This window comes from Esox lucius, chromosome 3 (genome assembly GCF_011004845.1).
Source record: "Esox lucius isolate fEsoLuc1 chromosome 3, fEsoLuc1.pri, whole genome shotgun sequence".
Lineage (NCBI taxonomy): Eukaryota > Metazoa > Chordata > Actinopteri > Esociformes > Esocidae > Esox > Esox lucius.
The window spans coordinates 14,766,729-14,785,766 of NC_047571.1; the positions used below are offsets into that span (position 1 = coordinate 14,766,729).

General features: G+C 40.6%; 1 protein-coding gene across 4 annotated transcripts; it reads right to left on the bottom strand.

Moving 5' to 3' along the window:
- Positions 1–6,491: 6,491 nt before the first annotated feature.
- LOC105018773 (aquaporin-4) lies at positions 6,492–11,379 on the bottom strand. Of its 4 annotated transcripts, none has more exons than XM_034291460.1 (5): positions 11,274–11,379; positions 9,867–10,161; positions 9,452–9,616; positions 7,968–8,048; positions 6,492–7,574 (listed from the first exon to the last, which is right to left on the bottom strand). In XM_034291460.1, the coding sequence occupies exons 1-5, from the start codon at positions 11,360–11,362 to the stop codon at positions 7,308–7,310; spliced, it is 897 nt and encodes a 298-aa protein (XP_034147351.1). In that variant the 5' UTR covers positions 11,363–11,379; the 3' UTR covers positions 6,492–7,307. The 4 variants fall into 4 exon arrangements, with proteins under 4 accessions (XP_034147351.1, XP_010882787.4, XP_012995840.2 ...); XM_010884485.5 differs by having other exon boundaries at positions 9,867–10,284; XM_013140386.4 differs by having other exon boundaries at positions 11,112–11,344.
- Between the last annotated feature and the right edge of the window lie 7,659 nt (positions 11,380–19,038).

Genomic DNA, 19,038 nt, shown 5'->3' on the forward strand with positions numbered 1-19,038 from the left:
TGTTCTAGCCAACTGTACCCTGACTGCAGTTGGGTACCTGGATGAAATCCTCAGGCCCATCGTCAGACCTTAGGCTGGTGCAGTGGGCCCTGGGTTCATCCTGGTGTAGGACAATGCCCAGCCTCATGTGGCCAGAGTGTGTAGGCAGTTCCTGGATGACGAAGGCATTGATGCCATTGACTGGCCCTCATATTCCCCAGACCTGAATCCAATTGAGAACCTCTGGGACGTTATGTATCGGTGCATCCAACGCCACCAAGTAGCACCACAGACTGTCCAGGAGCTCACTGATGCCCTGATCCAGGTCTGGGAGGAGATCCCTCAGGACAACATCCGCTGTCTCATCAAGAGCATGCCCAGATGTTGTCAGGAGTGCATACAGGCACATGGGGGCCATACACACTACTGAGTCACATTATGAGTTGCCGTGATGAAATTCACACAAGTTGGAACAGCCTGTGATTTTAATTGTTTACATAGATTTTCGGTGTGAGTTTGAATTCAGCCCTCAGTCGGGTGGTGATTTTGGTTTCCATTGACCGTTGTTATGCCATTTTGTTCTCAATGAATTACACAATGTGCAGTAAAGATTTGTATCTTTTATATATTTTGTTCATCGAGAGTTGATGTTTGATTTGTGTTCCCTTTATTTTTTTCAGCAATGTGTATCATCCCACTGTCCAATGGAGCATCTATAAATGAGGAGGAAATTCCACACCATTGGCAAATGACATAGGCTTAGAGCTGGCTCAAAGATGCTTGTAGAAGTCTCTAGGAACTCCAGTTTAAAATCAAGGGATCTACAGGCCTGTCTTGCAGCAATAAATGTTGAAATGCATGAGTAAACTATTAGAATGAGTTGGCACAAAATTAGCCTACACCAGAGATCAGGAAAGAAGAAAAAATTATATCAAGACAGTACTGAATTTTGAATGGATGAGACAAAGATAGAGTTGTTTGGTTGCAATTCCAGATGCCATATATGTTAAAAAATGCCTTTCAAAAGAAGAACCTCATACCAACCAGAAAGCATTGAGGTGGTGGCAATATGGTTTGAGGCTGCTTTGCTGCCTCAGGGGCTGGCCAACCTCCAGAATATGAATTCCTTATTGTTCCCGCAAATTCTTGAGGAGAATGTGAGGCAATCTGTCAAGAAGCTGAATCTGAACTAAACATGGATCCAAAAGACTCAAGCAAAGCTACAACAGAATAACGCAAAAAGAAGAAATGGAATGTTATGTAATGGCCGAGTCAATGGCCAGATGTCAGTCCTATTGAAAGGCTATGGGGGGACATGAGCCAGACTATGCATGCAAGAAAGTCCTTGAGTATGATACAGTTTAAACAGTACGATAAAGTTAAGTCAACATTTCCTGCAAAATAAGTGACAACAATTCCTCCAAGTAAATGTAAGAGACTGATAGAAAGTTAGAAGAAACATCTAGATTACGTTATTTCTGCCAAAAAGGGGGCAATACCAACTATTGAAGTTAGGGGTGTATTTATTCCATATTTAATTGCATACAACATTTCAATTTTTTGGAAAAATAAATTGGGTAACATGTATGATGTGGTTTGACTTTAGCTCAGATATACTGTACATGCTTCCAAATATGTAAAAAAAAAAAAGACAACACCTTTCCAGGGTGTTCACTCTCCCATGACTGTACAAGCTGTACTCTCTATCCTCCACATATCAGGTGTACCCTGTAGCCCTGTTTTTTTTTTTTTTTTTTAGACATGTAGGAGATGTACCCCATATGAAAAACACATGAGGTCTATCTGGCATCCTATATGCCTGTATCCTATAACGGCTGGAACTGAAAGAACTCGAATTCTGGCGCCAATGTTGACAAAACATGTTTAATCGTAGTCAAGAGAGTGCATGAACACACAATCTCACAGTGGCGTTATTTGATAAATGCGATAAGTCCCAAATGCATTCAGCCTACTAGCGCTCTCATTGAAATACATCAAAAATATTTAGCATAAGTGACAAGGTGAGTGACGTTATCCATCATTTTCTCCAGACATATTGAGTTATTAAATGAGGCTGTGTAACAGCATTATGAAGCTCAGAATAACAAAGGGTTATGTATCTGTGTGTGTATGTGTCAGACAGACAATCAGACAGAGGGGGAAGAGAAAGCGAGAAGGAGAGAGAGTGTCGCATTCCTTCCTGTTCCTGTACCACCCTCCAACCCCAGAGCCGCAGACTTAAGGCGGTTTCGAGAATCAAACAATTTCACGCAGCTACTGGAGGAGGAAATGAACTGAGCCCAAAGCAATAATAAAATTATACAAATGTTATTACAGACTCGCCTGCTACTGTCCTACTTTAATTCAAATTTGGGCACTCCAGGCAGTGCTGGTGGCAGAGACCTTCCTGAATAAATCAACATTAGCTTACGTCTAAATTATTAAGGAAGTGGGAGACTTTCTTGTTTATAGTATGAATTATTAAACAAATGTTTAACACAGTTTTTCTTAATGATTCCCCAAATATTAATTGCTAATGATCTTTAAGGTGTGTGTTTTATCTAAGTTGTATCAGCTGCAAAGAGGAATTTTGCATCAGATCCTTTAAGTTTGGAAATTCTCCACACAGTAACATGAGGAATGTTAGATAGGTGAATAATTACATATAGGCATTGCGTTTCCTTTATAACAATCATGATGTAGATTATGGTTTCAGTGTAGCGTAAATAAACCTCTCAGTCAGGAGCTCTGTAGGATAAACATGTTTGGTGAAATTTCACAATTATGTTCTTTTCCAATGTTTACACCTTATTTAACTTTAACTTTGTTGTCTATAGCCTGGTCCAATTGATTAAAGCTTAGTTCAGGCCATCCTGTGCATAGTCATGACAAAATGGAGTTTTGCCTAACCTAAAGCTTACTTTTTTGCGTGAGAACTGTAATCTTAAATTATATTTTGCTATTGGCCTATTAGCCAACAGCAAGACTTCACCCGGGCATATGAATGCAACAAACATGAACCCATTACTCAATGTCACTTTGTATTTAGTTTGTCCTGAAGACCGTGTCTGAAGCCAGTCTTGTTTTCCAGTTTGGAACATCAGCTGAGGAAGGAGAGATATTCCTGTGTATGAAAGCTGATTGAATAGAAAACATGCTGTGGAATTTGTTTATTCCAGGGTTAAACAGCTCATCATTGCATTTGTAAACAGACAATATAAAACAGTTCCATAGTGCAATTAAGTGTGAAATATAACATTTTCATATTTACATAAATCAGTAGTTACAGATTTCTGTATATTAAGGCCTAGTTCGTACTGGCGGCTCTTAATGTTTCCACGCCCTTCCTTTCGCCTTGCTCCTATGATGAGCCAGTTAGTCAGTACTTGTGGCATACAAGAGCTTTCCCTGTCTCTTATTCCATAAGGAAAATATCACTGGTTGTTCTGCAGAATCATGTGCTCATTTAGTTGGGCTGTAACAAAGTTATAAGGATGGGCTGGAAGAGTGTTGCCTGTGGCCTTTACTCAGTAGAGCCCTGGGGTGCCATAGGCCGTGGGGTGACTCGGGGATTCCGGTATTAAGATGACCCACCAACAAACATATTTTGGGGCTCAGGCCAACATCTGTATGGTACCTCCTTTAAAAGAGCTGGGTAGCCTATAGGTCAAAAGCGTTGGCCCAGTAAACGTAAGGTTGCTGTTTTTAATCCCCATGCCGACAAGGTAAAAAATCCTGTTTGTCCCAGGGACATTTTACCCTAATTGCTACCAGATTGTGGCTGTGAATAAGAATGTTTGCTTAGGATACCTACCTGGTAAAAAAGTTGTAAAAAAAGACGAACTGTAGCATCATGAGGCCACTAACAGTAGTTTTACAGCTGGACGGTTGGGATTGTATTCTTATTTTCTGCTAGTTTTCTTTGCTAGAACGGAGGAAACCAGAAATGGCATGAGCTGTCGCTCATCTCCTGACCTGACTGACTATTGTGTGGCTCGTGACTGACCTCATCTGGTGAACAGACTAATTGCAAGAGTCAGAATATTCCCTACAAAACAAAAGTGCCCAGAAGGTGGCGCACTTCTGCCTTAGTCCTTAGTGTTGGATCTCTTGCACTGTTAGGGAGTGTAGCTTCACATCTCCATTGTTACCAACAGTGGCAAAATCAGTCAAACCACTTGGCCACATTCACATTTTGGAAAGAAGCCTAGTTGGCTTAGGCTTCTTTCAACATTAACATTGTACCTGTTATTTAATGGAAAACAAAGGCAGATTGTGACAGATCACCTCTATTCTACAGGGGCTGGTCATACAATTTTAATATCATCAAAAAGTTGATTTATTTCAGTAATTCCATTCAAAAAGTGAAACTTGTATAATGTATACATTCATTCCACACAGACTGATATATTTCAAGTGTTTATTTCTTTTAATTTTGATTATTATAACTGACAACTAATGAAAACCCCAAATTCAGTATCTCAGAAAATTAGAATATTGTGAAAAGGTTCAATATTGAAGACACCTGGTGCCACACTCTAATCAGCTAATTAACCCAAAACACCTGCAGAGGCCTTTAAATGGTCTCTCAGTCTAGTTCTGTAGGCAACACAATCATGGGGAAGACTGCTGACTTGACAGCTGTCCAAAAGACGACCATTGACACCTTGCACAAGGAGGGCACGACACAAAAGGTCATTGCTAAAGAGGCTGGCTGTTCACAGAGCTGTGTCCAAGCACATAAATAGAGAGGCAAAGGGAAGGAAAAGATGTGGTAGAAAAAAGTGTACAATTAATAGGGATAACCACACCCTGGAGAGGATTGTGAAACAAAATCCATTCAAAATTGTGGGGGAGATTCACAAAAAGTGGACTGCAGCTGGAGTCAGTTCTTCAAGAACCACCACGCACATACATATGCAAGACATGGGTTTCAGCTGTCACATTCCTTGTGTCAAGCCACTCTTGAACAAGACACAGCGTCAGAAGCGTCTCGCCTGGGAGAGGACTGGACTGCTGCTGAGTGGTCCAAAGTTATGTTCTCTGATGAAAGTAGATTTTGCATTTCCTTTGGAAATCAAGGTCCCAGAGTCTGGAGGAAGAGGAGAGGCACATAATCCACGTTGTTTGAAGTCCAGTGTAAAGTTTCCACAGTCAGTGATGATTTGGGGTGCCATGTCATCTGCTGGTGTTGGTCCACTGTGTTTTCTGAGGTCCAAGGTCAACGCAGCCGTCTACCAGGAAGTTTAGAGCACTTCATGCTTCCTGCTGCTGACCAACTTTATGTAGATGCAGATTTCATTTTCCAACAGGACTTGGCACCTGCACACAGTGCCAAAGCTACCAGTACCTGGTTTAAGGACCATGGTATCCCTGTTCTTAATTGGCCAGCAAACTCGCCTGAATTTAACCCTATAGAAAATCTATGGGGTATTGTGAAGAGAAAGATGCGATACGCCAGACCCAACAATGCAGAAGAGCTGAAGGCCACTATCAGAGCAACCTGGGCTCTCATAACACCTGAGCAGTGCCACAGACTGATCGACTCCATGCCACGCCGCATTGCTGCAGTAATTCAGGCAAAAGGAGCCCCAACTAAGTATTGAGTGCTGTACATGCTCATACTTTTCATGTTCATACTTTTCAGTTGGCCAAAATTTCTAAAAATATTTTTTTTGTATTGGTCTTAAGTAATATTCTAATTTTCTGAGATACTGAATTTGGGATTTTCATTAGTTGTGGGTTATAATCATCAAAATTAAAAGAAATAAACACTTGAAATATATCAGTATGTGTGGAATGAATGTATACATTATACAAGTTTCACTTTTTGAATGGAATTACTGAAATAAATCAACTTTTTGATGATATTCAAATGTTATGACCAGCACCTGTATATGACATGTGGCCTAGCATTTCCATTGATGTTCAATTGAGGAAACTAGATTATATGAAGCAAAAGTCTCAGAGACTTTACTAAAAGAGACATCACCCCTATCTGTCTGGCTATCTAGAGGGAGATGAGGTTATCCATCATGGCTGAGATGGCCTCTTTTAAGCTGCTCCTGAACTGTAAGCTGCCTCTTCCCAACAGTGAGATAATGTAACTCTTCAGGAGACATTCTCTACTCAGGTTCTGTTAAATGCCAACCAATATTGAAAGTGTTGTTATGGCAAGTGCCTCATGTCAGAAACAGATTTGTTTTGTAAATCAATTTGGTATATCATACAGTAGGTTGTTGTGATTTATGAACCAACCAAAAATAGCAACCAAAGATAATCCTAAACTCGCATGCACAGTACAATCACAAAATTGTTCACACTTATAGGATATGAAAATCAGAATTTCATTGTTTTTTGCATTTTTGTATGCTTCTATGCAGTTTTGATGGTGATGTTTTAAAGTATTAACGTCTAAAAAGTAATCTATATTGAATGAAAAATGTTGGGTATGAAGCATTTCCCTGATGTATCCTCAAAACCAAGCAATGTACAGCAGACAGACCATTCCATAAATAAATAAGTATTTACTGCATGAAAAAATAATTATACATATGAAAATATTCCAAATGCATCAAAACAAGTCATTCATTTACTGCTTACAGCTATGAAAACCTATTTCAACACTAACTGCTATCTTCATTATACTGTATGGTGCTTGGCGCCTTTAAGACAAATATTTTAGCAATTAAAGAAATTAATAGGTAGAGCTTAATTGTTTTCTTCCCTGATGAATGTGCAATGAAAATGGCTGAAATTTGAAATATTTGGTTGAACGTGTCCATCATGCATTCTATGCGCTTAATAACTATATAGATAAGAACTCTCATGCCCTCATATACATATATTATTTGTGACACTATTCCAAAAATAATAAGCCCACAGTTTCCTCATGGGTTTCCAAATTCAGGTTGATGACCCATCTTAATTAGTTGACCTTGACATTGTTCCCTGCCTGTACACTCCATTGTTCTCTAGGGCACTAGAGTGCCACAAGCATACAAAGCTGGGCCAGACGATGATGGGGAAAGACTGCAGTGATCAATAGATTTCATATGATTTAGTGGGTAATTGGTTGGTGTGGCGTGTAAAGTTCTATCATCCAGTTACTTTACGAATTTGGAGGGAGGCTCTCCTGCATACACGATAATAACCTTGCATCGAGAAGACGTGCAGCACTCATATTCAGCCTAAAAGGTGACTTTGTGTGGGTTAAGGCGTGGAGGCTGCAGGGGGATGGAGAATTGAGTGTGGACCCAGGCTCAAAGTAGCTCTCTCAGAAGCCCTCTGCTTTACAGGTTGGTCTCCCTCTCCAGAGACTGTGGTAGTCATACAGAGGACAGCACCTCATCCCGGAAAGGGTCCTTCTTCTCAGCCTTCTCCAGGTCCACGCGCTGGATGGAGCCTGGCTTGATGATCAGGTCTTCTGGTTCCCCCTGGTAAACGTCACCCTCCACCTCGCTGTACTTCCCAGATGCCGTATCCCTCTGGAAGACATCCTGGAGCCTTTTCTTCAACTCAGGGTCCGGGCAAAACAGGTGCTCATAGAAGGCAGCTGCAATGACGCCACCAAGAATTGGACCGACCCAGTATACCTGCAAGGCAGTTAAGGCAGTTGTCAGGCCTGTCATGTCTATAAACGGACAGCAGTCTTTGTTTATGGACATCCATTAGAGAGGCCGGGAACCTTCAGGTTGTGCAGAGTCAGTGTGTTGTCACAGGGAGGAGGGGTTAAAGATGCCCTTGACCAGCACTGGATGGGATTTTTCTTGGCATGGTGATATGCCCTCGTCGCACTGCGACCTTATTGAGTTTCAAAATGTCCATAGCACTGTAGCTTTAGCACCCCCCCCCCCCCCGTGCCATTATAATACCACAACCCTTGGCTTGGATATGGAATACATTGCTTAGATAGATACCTTTCACCTATAACTGCGTATGAATATAGCCCTGCGAGGGCGAGAAGCCTGCAGCAGTTTCTCCCTTACCCAGTGGTTATCAAAGTTCATTGTGATGACTGCAGGCCCAAAGGAGCGAGCAGGGTTCATACTGGCTCCTGTGTATGGGATCTAGAACACAAAGCAGGACATACAGATATTAACACATGGAGACTGTAGAGAGAAAGAGAGAGGGAGACATGGATCAACTCTTACAGCCAGAGTACTAGATAATGGTCAAATACAAATATGACTGTGGGAAACGTACAGTCATATTTGTATGTGTTGGTGTTCCATAGATATAGTATGTTTAGCACAAGTTTAGTAAGAATTGGCATCTAGGGAGCCCATGGTAGTCAAGCTGTGCCGTGAAGCGAGGTATGTATCATGTTGTTGGCAAGAGAATTCATGCGCAGTAGAGTTTAGGTAGATCCCTGGTGATTGGTTGCCATGGAGGTGGAATAGCAGTACCCATTGACATTCATGAGAGAGCAGGTTCCAGAGATGTGTATCTTCTGGAGCTGTGTGTCAAAACTCCATATTGAGACTAGGGGCCTGAACTGATTTGAAATTGATGATAAATAGAACCATAATTGATTAACAAATATTCATAATTCTTTGAAAATACTAATACTAGGTTGATGGTTATAGCCATCGATTGTCCAAATAATGGGTCTTGATGGCTAAAATGCATTTCATGAAAATGGGGTGCCGTTGATCTCCATTATAACCGAATGAGCACAGCAGAATGCTTTTTGTCTCAAACAATCATTTCTCATTGCTTTCACACACCATGCCAATACTAAGATTTTGTTTTGGGGAATACAGTAAACACAACTTTCTGCAAAAGAGTTAATCATATCAAACTAAATGTATTTGGCCACAGCTAATGCAAACTACGCCCTTAAGTTTGAACCTATTCTACGTCTGAAACATCTTTGCACAATTGTTCAATCAGCAATCATGCAATTCATGCATGAAAGTTATTACTTTCATGTTGCTATTTGCAAGACTAGACCAAGCAAAGGGAATGTTTTCAATGTTTTAATAGCCTTTTGGACAACCGTTTTTCAGTTTTACAGTAGCCTGCATATTAACTCTTTTGAAAAAGAGAATTCTGCTTGGAGAAAGTGCTCAAGCTACTGAGAAAACCTGTGGTCAATCACCAAGATAGGCAATCTTATTTCATTTCAAACTTGACATTTAACTATTGTAAGCTACTTATTGTAATGAATGATATCAGCCACATGCCTGCGATAAGTGGTAGCTTTGGTCTGTGTTTATACTCCAAGCCGTAATCTAGTCCTGAATGGTAATGGGAACTAATGAAAATGCTATACCTATTGTATTATTATACCATCATGATCAAACTACATTTTGAATCTCCATCAAAGCACTGTATATGTCTTCTTCTATAGGTGGTATTGAATTTAATTGAATGTGTAATTGTTGAGGCATTTAGGTTATGGCTCTATCCACTCCACTTTTGTCATCCACTCTAAATCTAGTTCACCTGACTCATGAATACCACTTACCGCAAACAGATGGCCAATGGTTACAGCAAATCCGATGGCAAGCCCTGCAGACCCGTTGAGGTCAGATCGTTTGGGGTCGCAGGTGGCGAAAACAGTGAAGACCAGCTCAAAGGTTATCAAAAGCTCCACCAACAGACCATGGCCAGCACTGAGCTCAGGGTTCACCTGAGAAACCATGGAAACAGTGAATTAACAATACATTCCATGACATCAAACCATACCAGGCCTGAGTTGAAATAGCATTTACAATCTTTTCAAATACATTAGCTGAGCTTGTCCGATGGAATTGCTCCCAAGAAGAACAACATGGATGTCCAAATACTTTCTTATCTGTAGTGTGGCAAGTGTGACTGTTGCTATTATCGTATGGTTACAGTCCAGATTTTGAGATGACAAGCTGATCTGCAGGTCTTACCATAGTCACTCCCAAACCTCCTCTGACTGATGCAGGGGTCACCAGATAGAGGAGGCCAGCCCCAGTGATGGCCCCCAGGCACTGGGCAGCCAGGTAGAACACACCCTTTGCCAAGCTCAGCTTCCGGGTGACCACCATGGCTGCGGTGACCGCTGGGTTGATGTGGCCGCCGCTGATGTGACTGAAGCACTGCACCATGGTAGCAATGGCCAGGCCGAAGCACAGCGATATTAGGACCAGATCGGCAGCGGGAGGGTTGTCTGACTCTGGTGCCCAGTTTATGGTCGAGCCCAGGCTGAGGAGGACAAAAATCAGGGTGGCTAGATACTCGGCTGACACGGCCCTCCAGAAGTCCTTAGTCCAGATTCCTTTGAATGCTACCATGATGGGATGCTGGTTACACGCTGATAAGCAGTTCCTGACAAAGTAACAATAAAATAAATAATGAAATGAAAATCCCCAGTTAGTTATTCTCCTTCTGTCTGTATGTATGGAAATTCACGTAATTCTTCCAAAGAAGGGAACTAGCTCATGGGCACAAAATGTACTTCTCTAGTGCAGTGTTTCCCAGTCCTGATCCTGGGGAACCCAAGGAGTGCACATTTTTGTTATTGCACAAGCACTCATACACCTGAATCAAATTAGAATTGATGATAGGTTAATTATGTCAATCAAATGTGTAAAGGGTAGGGCAACATTTGAAACAGGTGTGTGATACTAGGGCAAAAACAAAAATGTGCAACCCTTTGGGTGCCCCGGACCAGGATTGGGAAAAACTGCTCTAGTGAATAAAGCCACTGCACAATGCCAGGCAGCACACTATGCTAAGAGGGATGAGATTGATTCACAATCAGTTTGTTTATTGTTTGCTACTTTCTAATTGTGTAAACAATTGGAATCTAATCGATGAAAAATGAGATGTTCAGTGAGGTGAGAGAGAGGGCAAGGAAGAAAAGAGGATATCTTCAAGTAAATCAGGTGACTTTCCTAGAAGCTGCAATATGCCATATCCTTAACACTTTAAACCTAAAGACATATCATATTTCAATCATATTTCACGTGTGGGAAACATTTCCATTGAGTACAGCTATACATAACTGAAATATGTGATGTAAACTCACTAAAGATCAAGTTGTATTCAGAATGTAGGCGCTTCTTAGGTTTAAACAATATACATTACTATGCAATTGATTCGAGCAATAACTTTTAACTCAATTAGATATCCTAATTCAATTTAGAACTTACCATAAACAAATACATCTCCCAGTCTTCTCTACTGCTTGAGCTTTCTCTTCCCTCATTTTAAAATAATCCGATTGTATGACTACAATGTCTACCAGTTCTTAACTGCACAATAAAGAACAAACAAACAAACACAGCTTAATTACTCCCAAAATATCTACTTACATACAGACACCAGTAGGATGATAATGACACAGCGCACAAGTAGATGAGAAAGTAGTTGTGGGTCTGTGGGATGGAAATGATCCTTGCATTCTACTTGGATCGCTTCCAGGAGTTTTATTGCGTTAGTAACCGGGCATCACCCCCACGAGAATTAAGCGAGGAGTTTGCAGAGGAGGAGACTAGCGCGAGAAGTTCCCGCCCATGAGAGATAACTGCTGTGGAATACTTGGATGGAATGACGGGGACAAGCACGATATGGTTTTGGTAAGTCAACATGGCCAAATCGGAACTGGTGTTGAAAAAACTGAATTATTTTCAGTGGTGTAGATTACTTTGATAGAGCGATTTTGACACCTTAATATGGAAGAAATAAACATTAAAAAAAAATCGGTGAATGTACTTGTCAAACTATAGTCACTATGTTCATATAAAAATCTGACCAACCATTGCTTTTTTTAGTCAGAAAATACCGATTTTCCATAAGGGGTGGGGGGTTCTATCCTCAAATTGTGTCGTAAACACTCCAAAGCAGAAGATGGCTCATGTGGCATTGACACAGACGAGGTATAAGTAATTTAGCATTGCTCTCATCCAGAGCAATTTACAGTAGTGAGTGCATACATTTTTGTGATACCTTTAACACATCAATTCACGTTGTGTTGTGGTTATTATTTTTTTCTTTCTTTTATGCATATTTTACCAGATAAACTGGTTTGAGTTGAGTGAATGCATCACTTCACGGTCAAGTGTTGTGGTTGTAATGACAGTTTTCAATTCATGTAATGTCACTAAACGTGTTGGTTGAATATTATCTTGCATCGCTGTAGACGAATTGTGGACCAGTTTTCCATGCAGAGCTGCCTCAACTCAGCGACTTGTTTGGGTTATTGAGCATGAACTGCCACACTTCAATTGGGATTAACTAAGAACATTGACTAGGCCCTTTGAAAATTGACTTTTTTATTTTCAGGCATTCTCTGCATTGTCTGCATGATCCAGACTTCAGCTTCATCTCACATTCACCTTTAGAATTTTCAGATACACCGCAGCATGTGAGGTTCCTTTAATGATGTAAGTTTTTGGTATCCTAAGGCAGGCGGGGCATTATCAAAATCACAAAGTCACCCCCATGAGACATGGGGGCACTGATGTGGAATGCAGGTGTGGGTTTTGCCGGATGAAGGGACCGTTATGTTCTAAAAGTGAACTCAAGTTTGTAAAAATGCACCTGGAAGCAACTATCAAGACTTGTATCATGAGTTGTTGATGGAGTTGTTTGGATGACATGGGTTATCTCATTAGTGTGAAAAATAAAACACTGCATTCCACAGAATTGAGCACCAATCAACGGTCAAGCATAGTGTTGTGTAACGTTTTAAGGATGCTTTCCTGCCTCAGGTTTCGGACAAACTGCCATCATTAAACAAACTGCAAATGCTGCTCAATATAAGAACATTTGACATAGTTTCAAGGAAAACTCAATTGAAAAGGTGTCGTTTACTATTGGTGGCATCCATCTAAATGAGCTGTGATTTGAGGGAAGGGCCAGACTGAAAACCATGAAAAACCTTACTCTACTGTTAAAGTTGCAGACATTGTATGGCTCAGGCACTTAGCTGTTGACACTGATAACAGGTTATAGGTTGCGATGCTAAGGTCTTTTCAAACAATATTTCTTTAAAGCTATAATACAACAAAAAAGTGCAATGATGTGCTAATCATTTAAATCCTATATTCAACAGAAAATAATAAAAAGAAAATATCATCACTCTGTGAAAGACTATGTAGGCAAAATCTCCAGACTAAAGTGGAGAGGGACCTTCCGGCTTGTTATCAGCACACACTTCAATAACCAGCATCTGTGGTGGTATGGGGGTGCATTAGTGCACATGGCATCACATTTGTGAAGGCACCACTAATGCTGAACAATATATACAGGTTTTGGAGCAACATATGCTGCCATCCAGACTTATTTTTTAGGAAAGCCTTGCTTATTTCAGCAAGACAATGCCAAACCACATTCTGCATGTATTACAACATCATGGCTCCATAGTAAGAGTATAGGTGCTAAACTGGCCTGCCTGCAGTCCAAACCTGTCACCCTATTGAAAACATTTGGCGCATTATGATACGAAAAATACGACAAAGGAGAACTGTTGAGCTGCCGTAATTCTATATCAAGCAAGAATGGGAGTACATTTCACTTTCAAAACTACAGAAATTGGTCTCCTCAGTTCCCAAATCCTTAAAGAGTATTGTTAAAAGAAGAGGTGATGCAACTCAGTGGTAAACATGCCCTTGTCCCAACCTTTTTGAAACATGTTGTTGGCATCAAATTGAAATTTTTTATTTTTCCAACATGTTGTTGTCTTTGTACTATTTTTAATGAAATATAGAGATACATTATTTGCACACCATTGCATTCTGTTTTGATTTGCATTTTAAACAGCATCCCAACTTTTTGGTAAATAGGGTTGTACCTGTGGTGTGCCCCCTTTGTTGAAGTTATGGATGTATGTCTTATACACGTCATTGATTAATGTAACCATGTGACGTTACCATCATGTCTATAAGCTATTGATATAAAACGTACCTCTTTAATAACTCATTTGCTATGTTAGGAAAATCACAGCTGTTTATGAGTTGGATTTCATAATAAGACCTCTCACTGTCAGTCTTTGTTCACCTCTGCCTGCCTACTTATCTCAAACATGAACTGCTGGATCAGTTGTCGTATTGCCTTTATATTTCACCTTTATACTGTATGTCTGGAGAAATATGTGTGGCCGCTTCTCTTGCCAGGTAACATGACCTGTTTAGGTTGTACGCACAAAGCACAAAAGAGAATTTGACCCTGGCCAGGTAAGTTTAACCTTGAATCAGAGGGCAGAATTAGCTTCAACTACTGTGTTTAATAAACCTTGACTTAGTTTTACCAATTTCAACAATAGTACTATTGTTCACTGCCACTTCAGTGTACAACACTAAGGTACTGCAGATTACCTAATATACTTTTGTTTGCTTTTTGGACTCAAAAGTAATCAGAATAATCAAAACATGCAGCCATGTTGGCAGCAAAATTTGCTAATGGCCAGAGTATAAAGGATTAATGGATGATTTATTAATCATACCTGACAAACGTGAGGTAAAGTTAAATATTGATACTTCATTGACATCCCTGTCTGTTATTCCAAAGACATAGAGTCTTTAAAGAAATATTGTAGAGTAGACGTCATCTATGTCAGCCAGGAGGTTATTTATATTCTCAAAGCAATGCATTTTTCTTTCGAGGAGGGGCCTGAAGGTGAATATGCATAGATTTACAGTGTTTTAACAAGAGATGAGAACTGTCGATTATCACTTGGTTTTTGAGTACCATCTGTGTCTGAATGTAAATACATAACCCTTCTCTTCAGACCTCAGTGATCATTTTCTTTTGTGGCCCATGAATGTATAGGGAGAATGTGTGGAAGGTCACTAAAGCCGCACCTGGGTTCTGGTATGCTGTGTACCTTAGCTCAATCAGGCTTTATAACCTAATTTTTGTTTTTGCAAAACCAATCAGCCTAGTGCCAGTGTCAGTTGATTTGAAGGTTGCTTAGGATATCTTAAAAAGTTGCTTAATTTCTCAGTACCAGGATTGAAATAGAAACAGTTTGGCATCAATATTATTGGCCTTTATTGAATCAATCTTTTCTTATCTAAAATGTAAAAAAAGAATATGCCTAAAGGGACACTTCACCCATTTGTGCCATTGAGAAAATATTTAGATGTTGTTATTTTTTTTTACAGAAGAATGTCGTTGTCACGTTCATCCTTCTTGTCATTGTCAACAGTGCAATTGAAAAATCTGTCTTGACTGGAAGCTAGGTGCATTAAGACCACAGCATGAACTTACGGTGGGTAAGTTCATGCTGTATTGATAGAGACAGTGGTAAAAGATAGAGAGATTGATTGAAAAACATGCTGCTGAAGCATGTAAACCTGAGGTAATGGATTAAACTGCTGAATCACCCTAGGCTACAAAAGCAAAACAAAGTTACGTTTTACAGATATTAGATTAACAAACCCTTATCCCTTATATTATGGTAAATATGACTTCAAGGCAAACTCGCAATATACTGTATATTTAGCTTAAACCCATAGTATATGCAAGCTTGAATATTAATTAGGCCTTCTAATAGTGATAATACAGTAACTCGTTAAAGTCTCTTTCTGTCTGCTCCAAGATTCATTTGTTCCTTCAGGCTCAAAACATCAGAGGCATCTCTCATTAACGAATTAAAAGCTTTCAGCGTTCATTCTTAACATTTGCATTTGTGTACTTTATTTTGGAGTCACTAATCACTGTTGATAATAAAACAAGGACTCTGTTTGATTTCAGAATCACCCTCCAGATGTATTAGTCTAGTTTCAACTTTCTTCTCTTTGCATTGCTCACTTAAGGGAAATGCCTAAACTGGTATGTCGTGAGGCTATTAGGCCCTTGAAACATGTTCATTAATTCATGAGGAATATTTAGCAACAGACAGCTGGAAATTCCCAAATATTCAGTACAATATACCTTCCTCACAATTCGGTGCTCTAGAAACTATTAATTTACTGCTATACAGCTTAATAATTGCAGTTCTGTTACTTCCTAATATGTTAAAATTAGGAACCGCCCTCGCACATCTAATCTCAGCAGAGTCCTGAGGAATCCCCCTGGGATGTGTGAGATAAACAACGCTGAGCGGTTCTGATCAGGACCATCCTGCTGAGTAATATCACCACGCTTCACTGGGCAGCAGCTATCCTCTTTGTTCAACTGCACTCAGCACTGGTTTCCAACATGGCAAACTTCCCTCACCCCAACAAAGCTTACATAATCTATAGGTCTGACATGGGGCCAAATTATCGGCCTCCTCTTGAAAGACAGGACATGAAAGAGAACCCAGAGTTTGATACTTATTGAAGAAAATGAAGGAAATGTGAATGTCCGCTTGTACGAGCCCAGGCCACACTCAGTAATTGGCCCTGGGACCAAAACAGGCCGTTAATTGTCAGATCTGGTCATTGAGCAAGTGCATGAGAAGACAGCCAACATACACATGCATGCATGCACTTGAACACACGCCCACATAGACACACAAATTCACATGAAGATCACATGAAGACAGCCAACTGACATACATACACTCTTGTGCACAGATTTGGGGATTAGAGTTCTTTAGGATTAAAAAACACTTGACACGAGCACAGTGATGTTTAGGCCAGAGAGAGAGACCAGGGCACATTCATTAGTATCGTTCTTCTGAGTACCTCATGGGGTAAATGGGGTACATGGGCATGTCCCTCTCATTATGGTGTACAACCACCCAATGGGTATAGACAGCTTTATTGTGATTCAAATGGTGGGGGTGTAGGGGAGGTGATCTACTCAAGCATTGAAGATCCTGCCTCCAGGGGAATCAAGATTTGTGAAGATCAAAGTGAATAATTCCTCTCAGCATGATGTATGGCTTTACCAAGAACATGTCTTGACAATATTCAGTCAGTAGTTCATATGATCCCTGTCCTGTTCAACTTAATTCTCAGGGAGACCAGAAGGATGCACTCCTGTTCAACTTACCTCTCAGGGAGACCAGAAGGATGCACCCCTGTTCAAATTACCTCTCATGGAGACCAGAAGGCTGCACTCTTTACCACACAAACCGATACCACAGCTGTGGGCTCCAATGAGAAATCTAGTAGACCCCGAATGCAACGAGAAAAATGGCAACCCTCAGTGGACTTTAGTCAACATTCAAAGCAAGAGGAAATAGTGGAAACATTTGGTTTGAAGAATTGGATGTTGCTTCTGAAATTATGGAGAAAAAATTACCTATGTGATGATATGTCTGTACAGAAATCATAGAACTCGAACCCTAAAGGAAATGAAGCAGTATTTTATGAACACTCGCTGCTCGTAACAGGGTTGATAAGAAAGACAATTCATCATATTCATCCCTGGTTGTGTGTGAGGAAAATAAAGACAAAAGTCAAAAGACTTAAAAAGAAAACAATTCCTGACCCCCACTGTCGAGAGTTCAAGACTAGCTGAATAACTTGGGAGGTTTTTACTTGGTTCTCTATACTTGGCCAAGGCTCTTCACATCATCAAGGGTTTGTTGCAGAGGAGTCAAGGTACCTCTCAGCATTTAGTACACCATGGGCGTAGTATGAATGGGTCAGAATCACATTTGGCTTGATGAAAGCCGCAACTGCCTTTCAGAGGTGCATGGGAGAGAGACTAGAGGGAATCAGAGATGAATGCTGTTCACCCTATTTGGACAATGTGCTTTTGTACTCATAAAGGTGAGCTTTTCAGCAGAGAACTGAGTACACATTGGCCATGTGGTTTCCGGTGAGAGTACGCATCAGTGCAAAAGACCTTGAGGCAGTGCATGTGTTGAAGGAATGATCACCTAACAGTGTGGGAGGTAAAGTCACTTCATGGATTTTTAGGTTACTATAGGTCTTTCATATATGTTTTCTCTACAATTGCACTTCGATGGACACCTAACCACCAGGCTGTTGGATGCAGTTACTCAACGCCCAGATCTGGCATACCAAACTTTCAGTCTACATATAGACGCCTCCAATGAGGGCCTGGAGTAGTCTACCATAGGCAGCAGGGAATGCTACGAGTGATAGAATATGGTTCAGTAACTTTATCTCCAGCAAAAAAGCAATTGTGACTCCGGAAAGCTTGAATTCCTGGGCTGTATGTAATAAGTTCCATGGTTATTTGTACTACGCTCACCGTATACACAGATAACAATTCACTTAACTATGTGGTCAATACTGCCAGGCTTAAATTTGTGTGTCACAAATGGGTGGGAGAACTAGCAGAGTTTGTTGTTGGCATTAAGTACCGCCCAGAGAGTATGAATATTGATGCAGACACACTATCCAGAAACCCACTTGACCTCTAAAAGGGGGATCAAGAGTTCAACATGATGCGGGACGCCATTACTGCCACCGGGTACGGATGTAAAGCTGTCCTCCTTGGAAAGTACTTGGCCACTGTGTTTAAACACCTGCATAATGACTTGAGACATGTAGGTGGAAATAAGATCATTCATCTGGAGAGGGAGTCATTTTATTGGCCATTTATAGGACTATATTACAAAGATTTTAAGGACTATGTTACAAAGAAATGGAGTTGCATTAAGCTCGAAACAATCAAAAGTGCCTCGGAAAGCCCCAATGGGCTAACTCACAACTAGTGCTCCATTTTAGTTGGTTTCAGTGGAATTTCTGCACTTAGAACCAAGCTAGGGTGGGTATGAATACATATTAGTACCAGTGGATTACTTCACTACGTTTGCACAGGCCTATGCCACCCGCATTAAGTCTCCAAAGGCAGCAGCTTAGAAAATCTTCCATGAGTTCATAACCATCTTCGGATATCCTCAGAGGCTCCACCATGATCAAGGCAGGGAATTTGAAAACACCCTTTGAAAGCCTTCAGGAGTTGGCAGGGCAAGGACACTTTCACATAACACTTGGCAAAGCACACAATGACCACTTTGCAAAGGCAGTGAGTGTCAAAGCTGGGGAAGAGACTTGGTTAAGAATATGTCTGAGGTCCTAACAAGTTACAGACCTACTGGGAGGTCGCCATACGAAGGTTGATAGAGAAGATTAGGTAAAAGCCAGTCTACAAGGTGAAAAGGGAAAATGGCACTAGGACTAAAAGAATACGACTTACATGTGGAACATGTATAGAACTTAGAAGGCT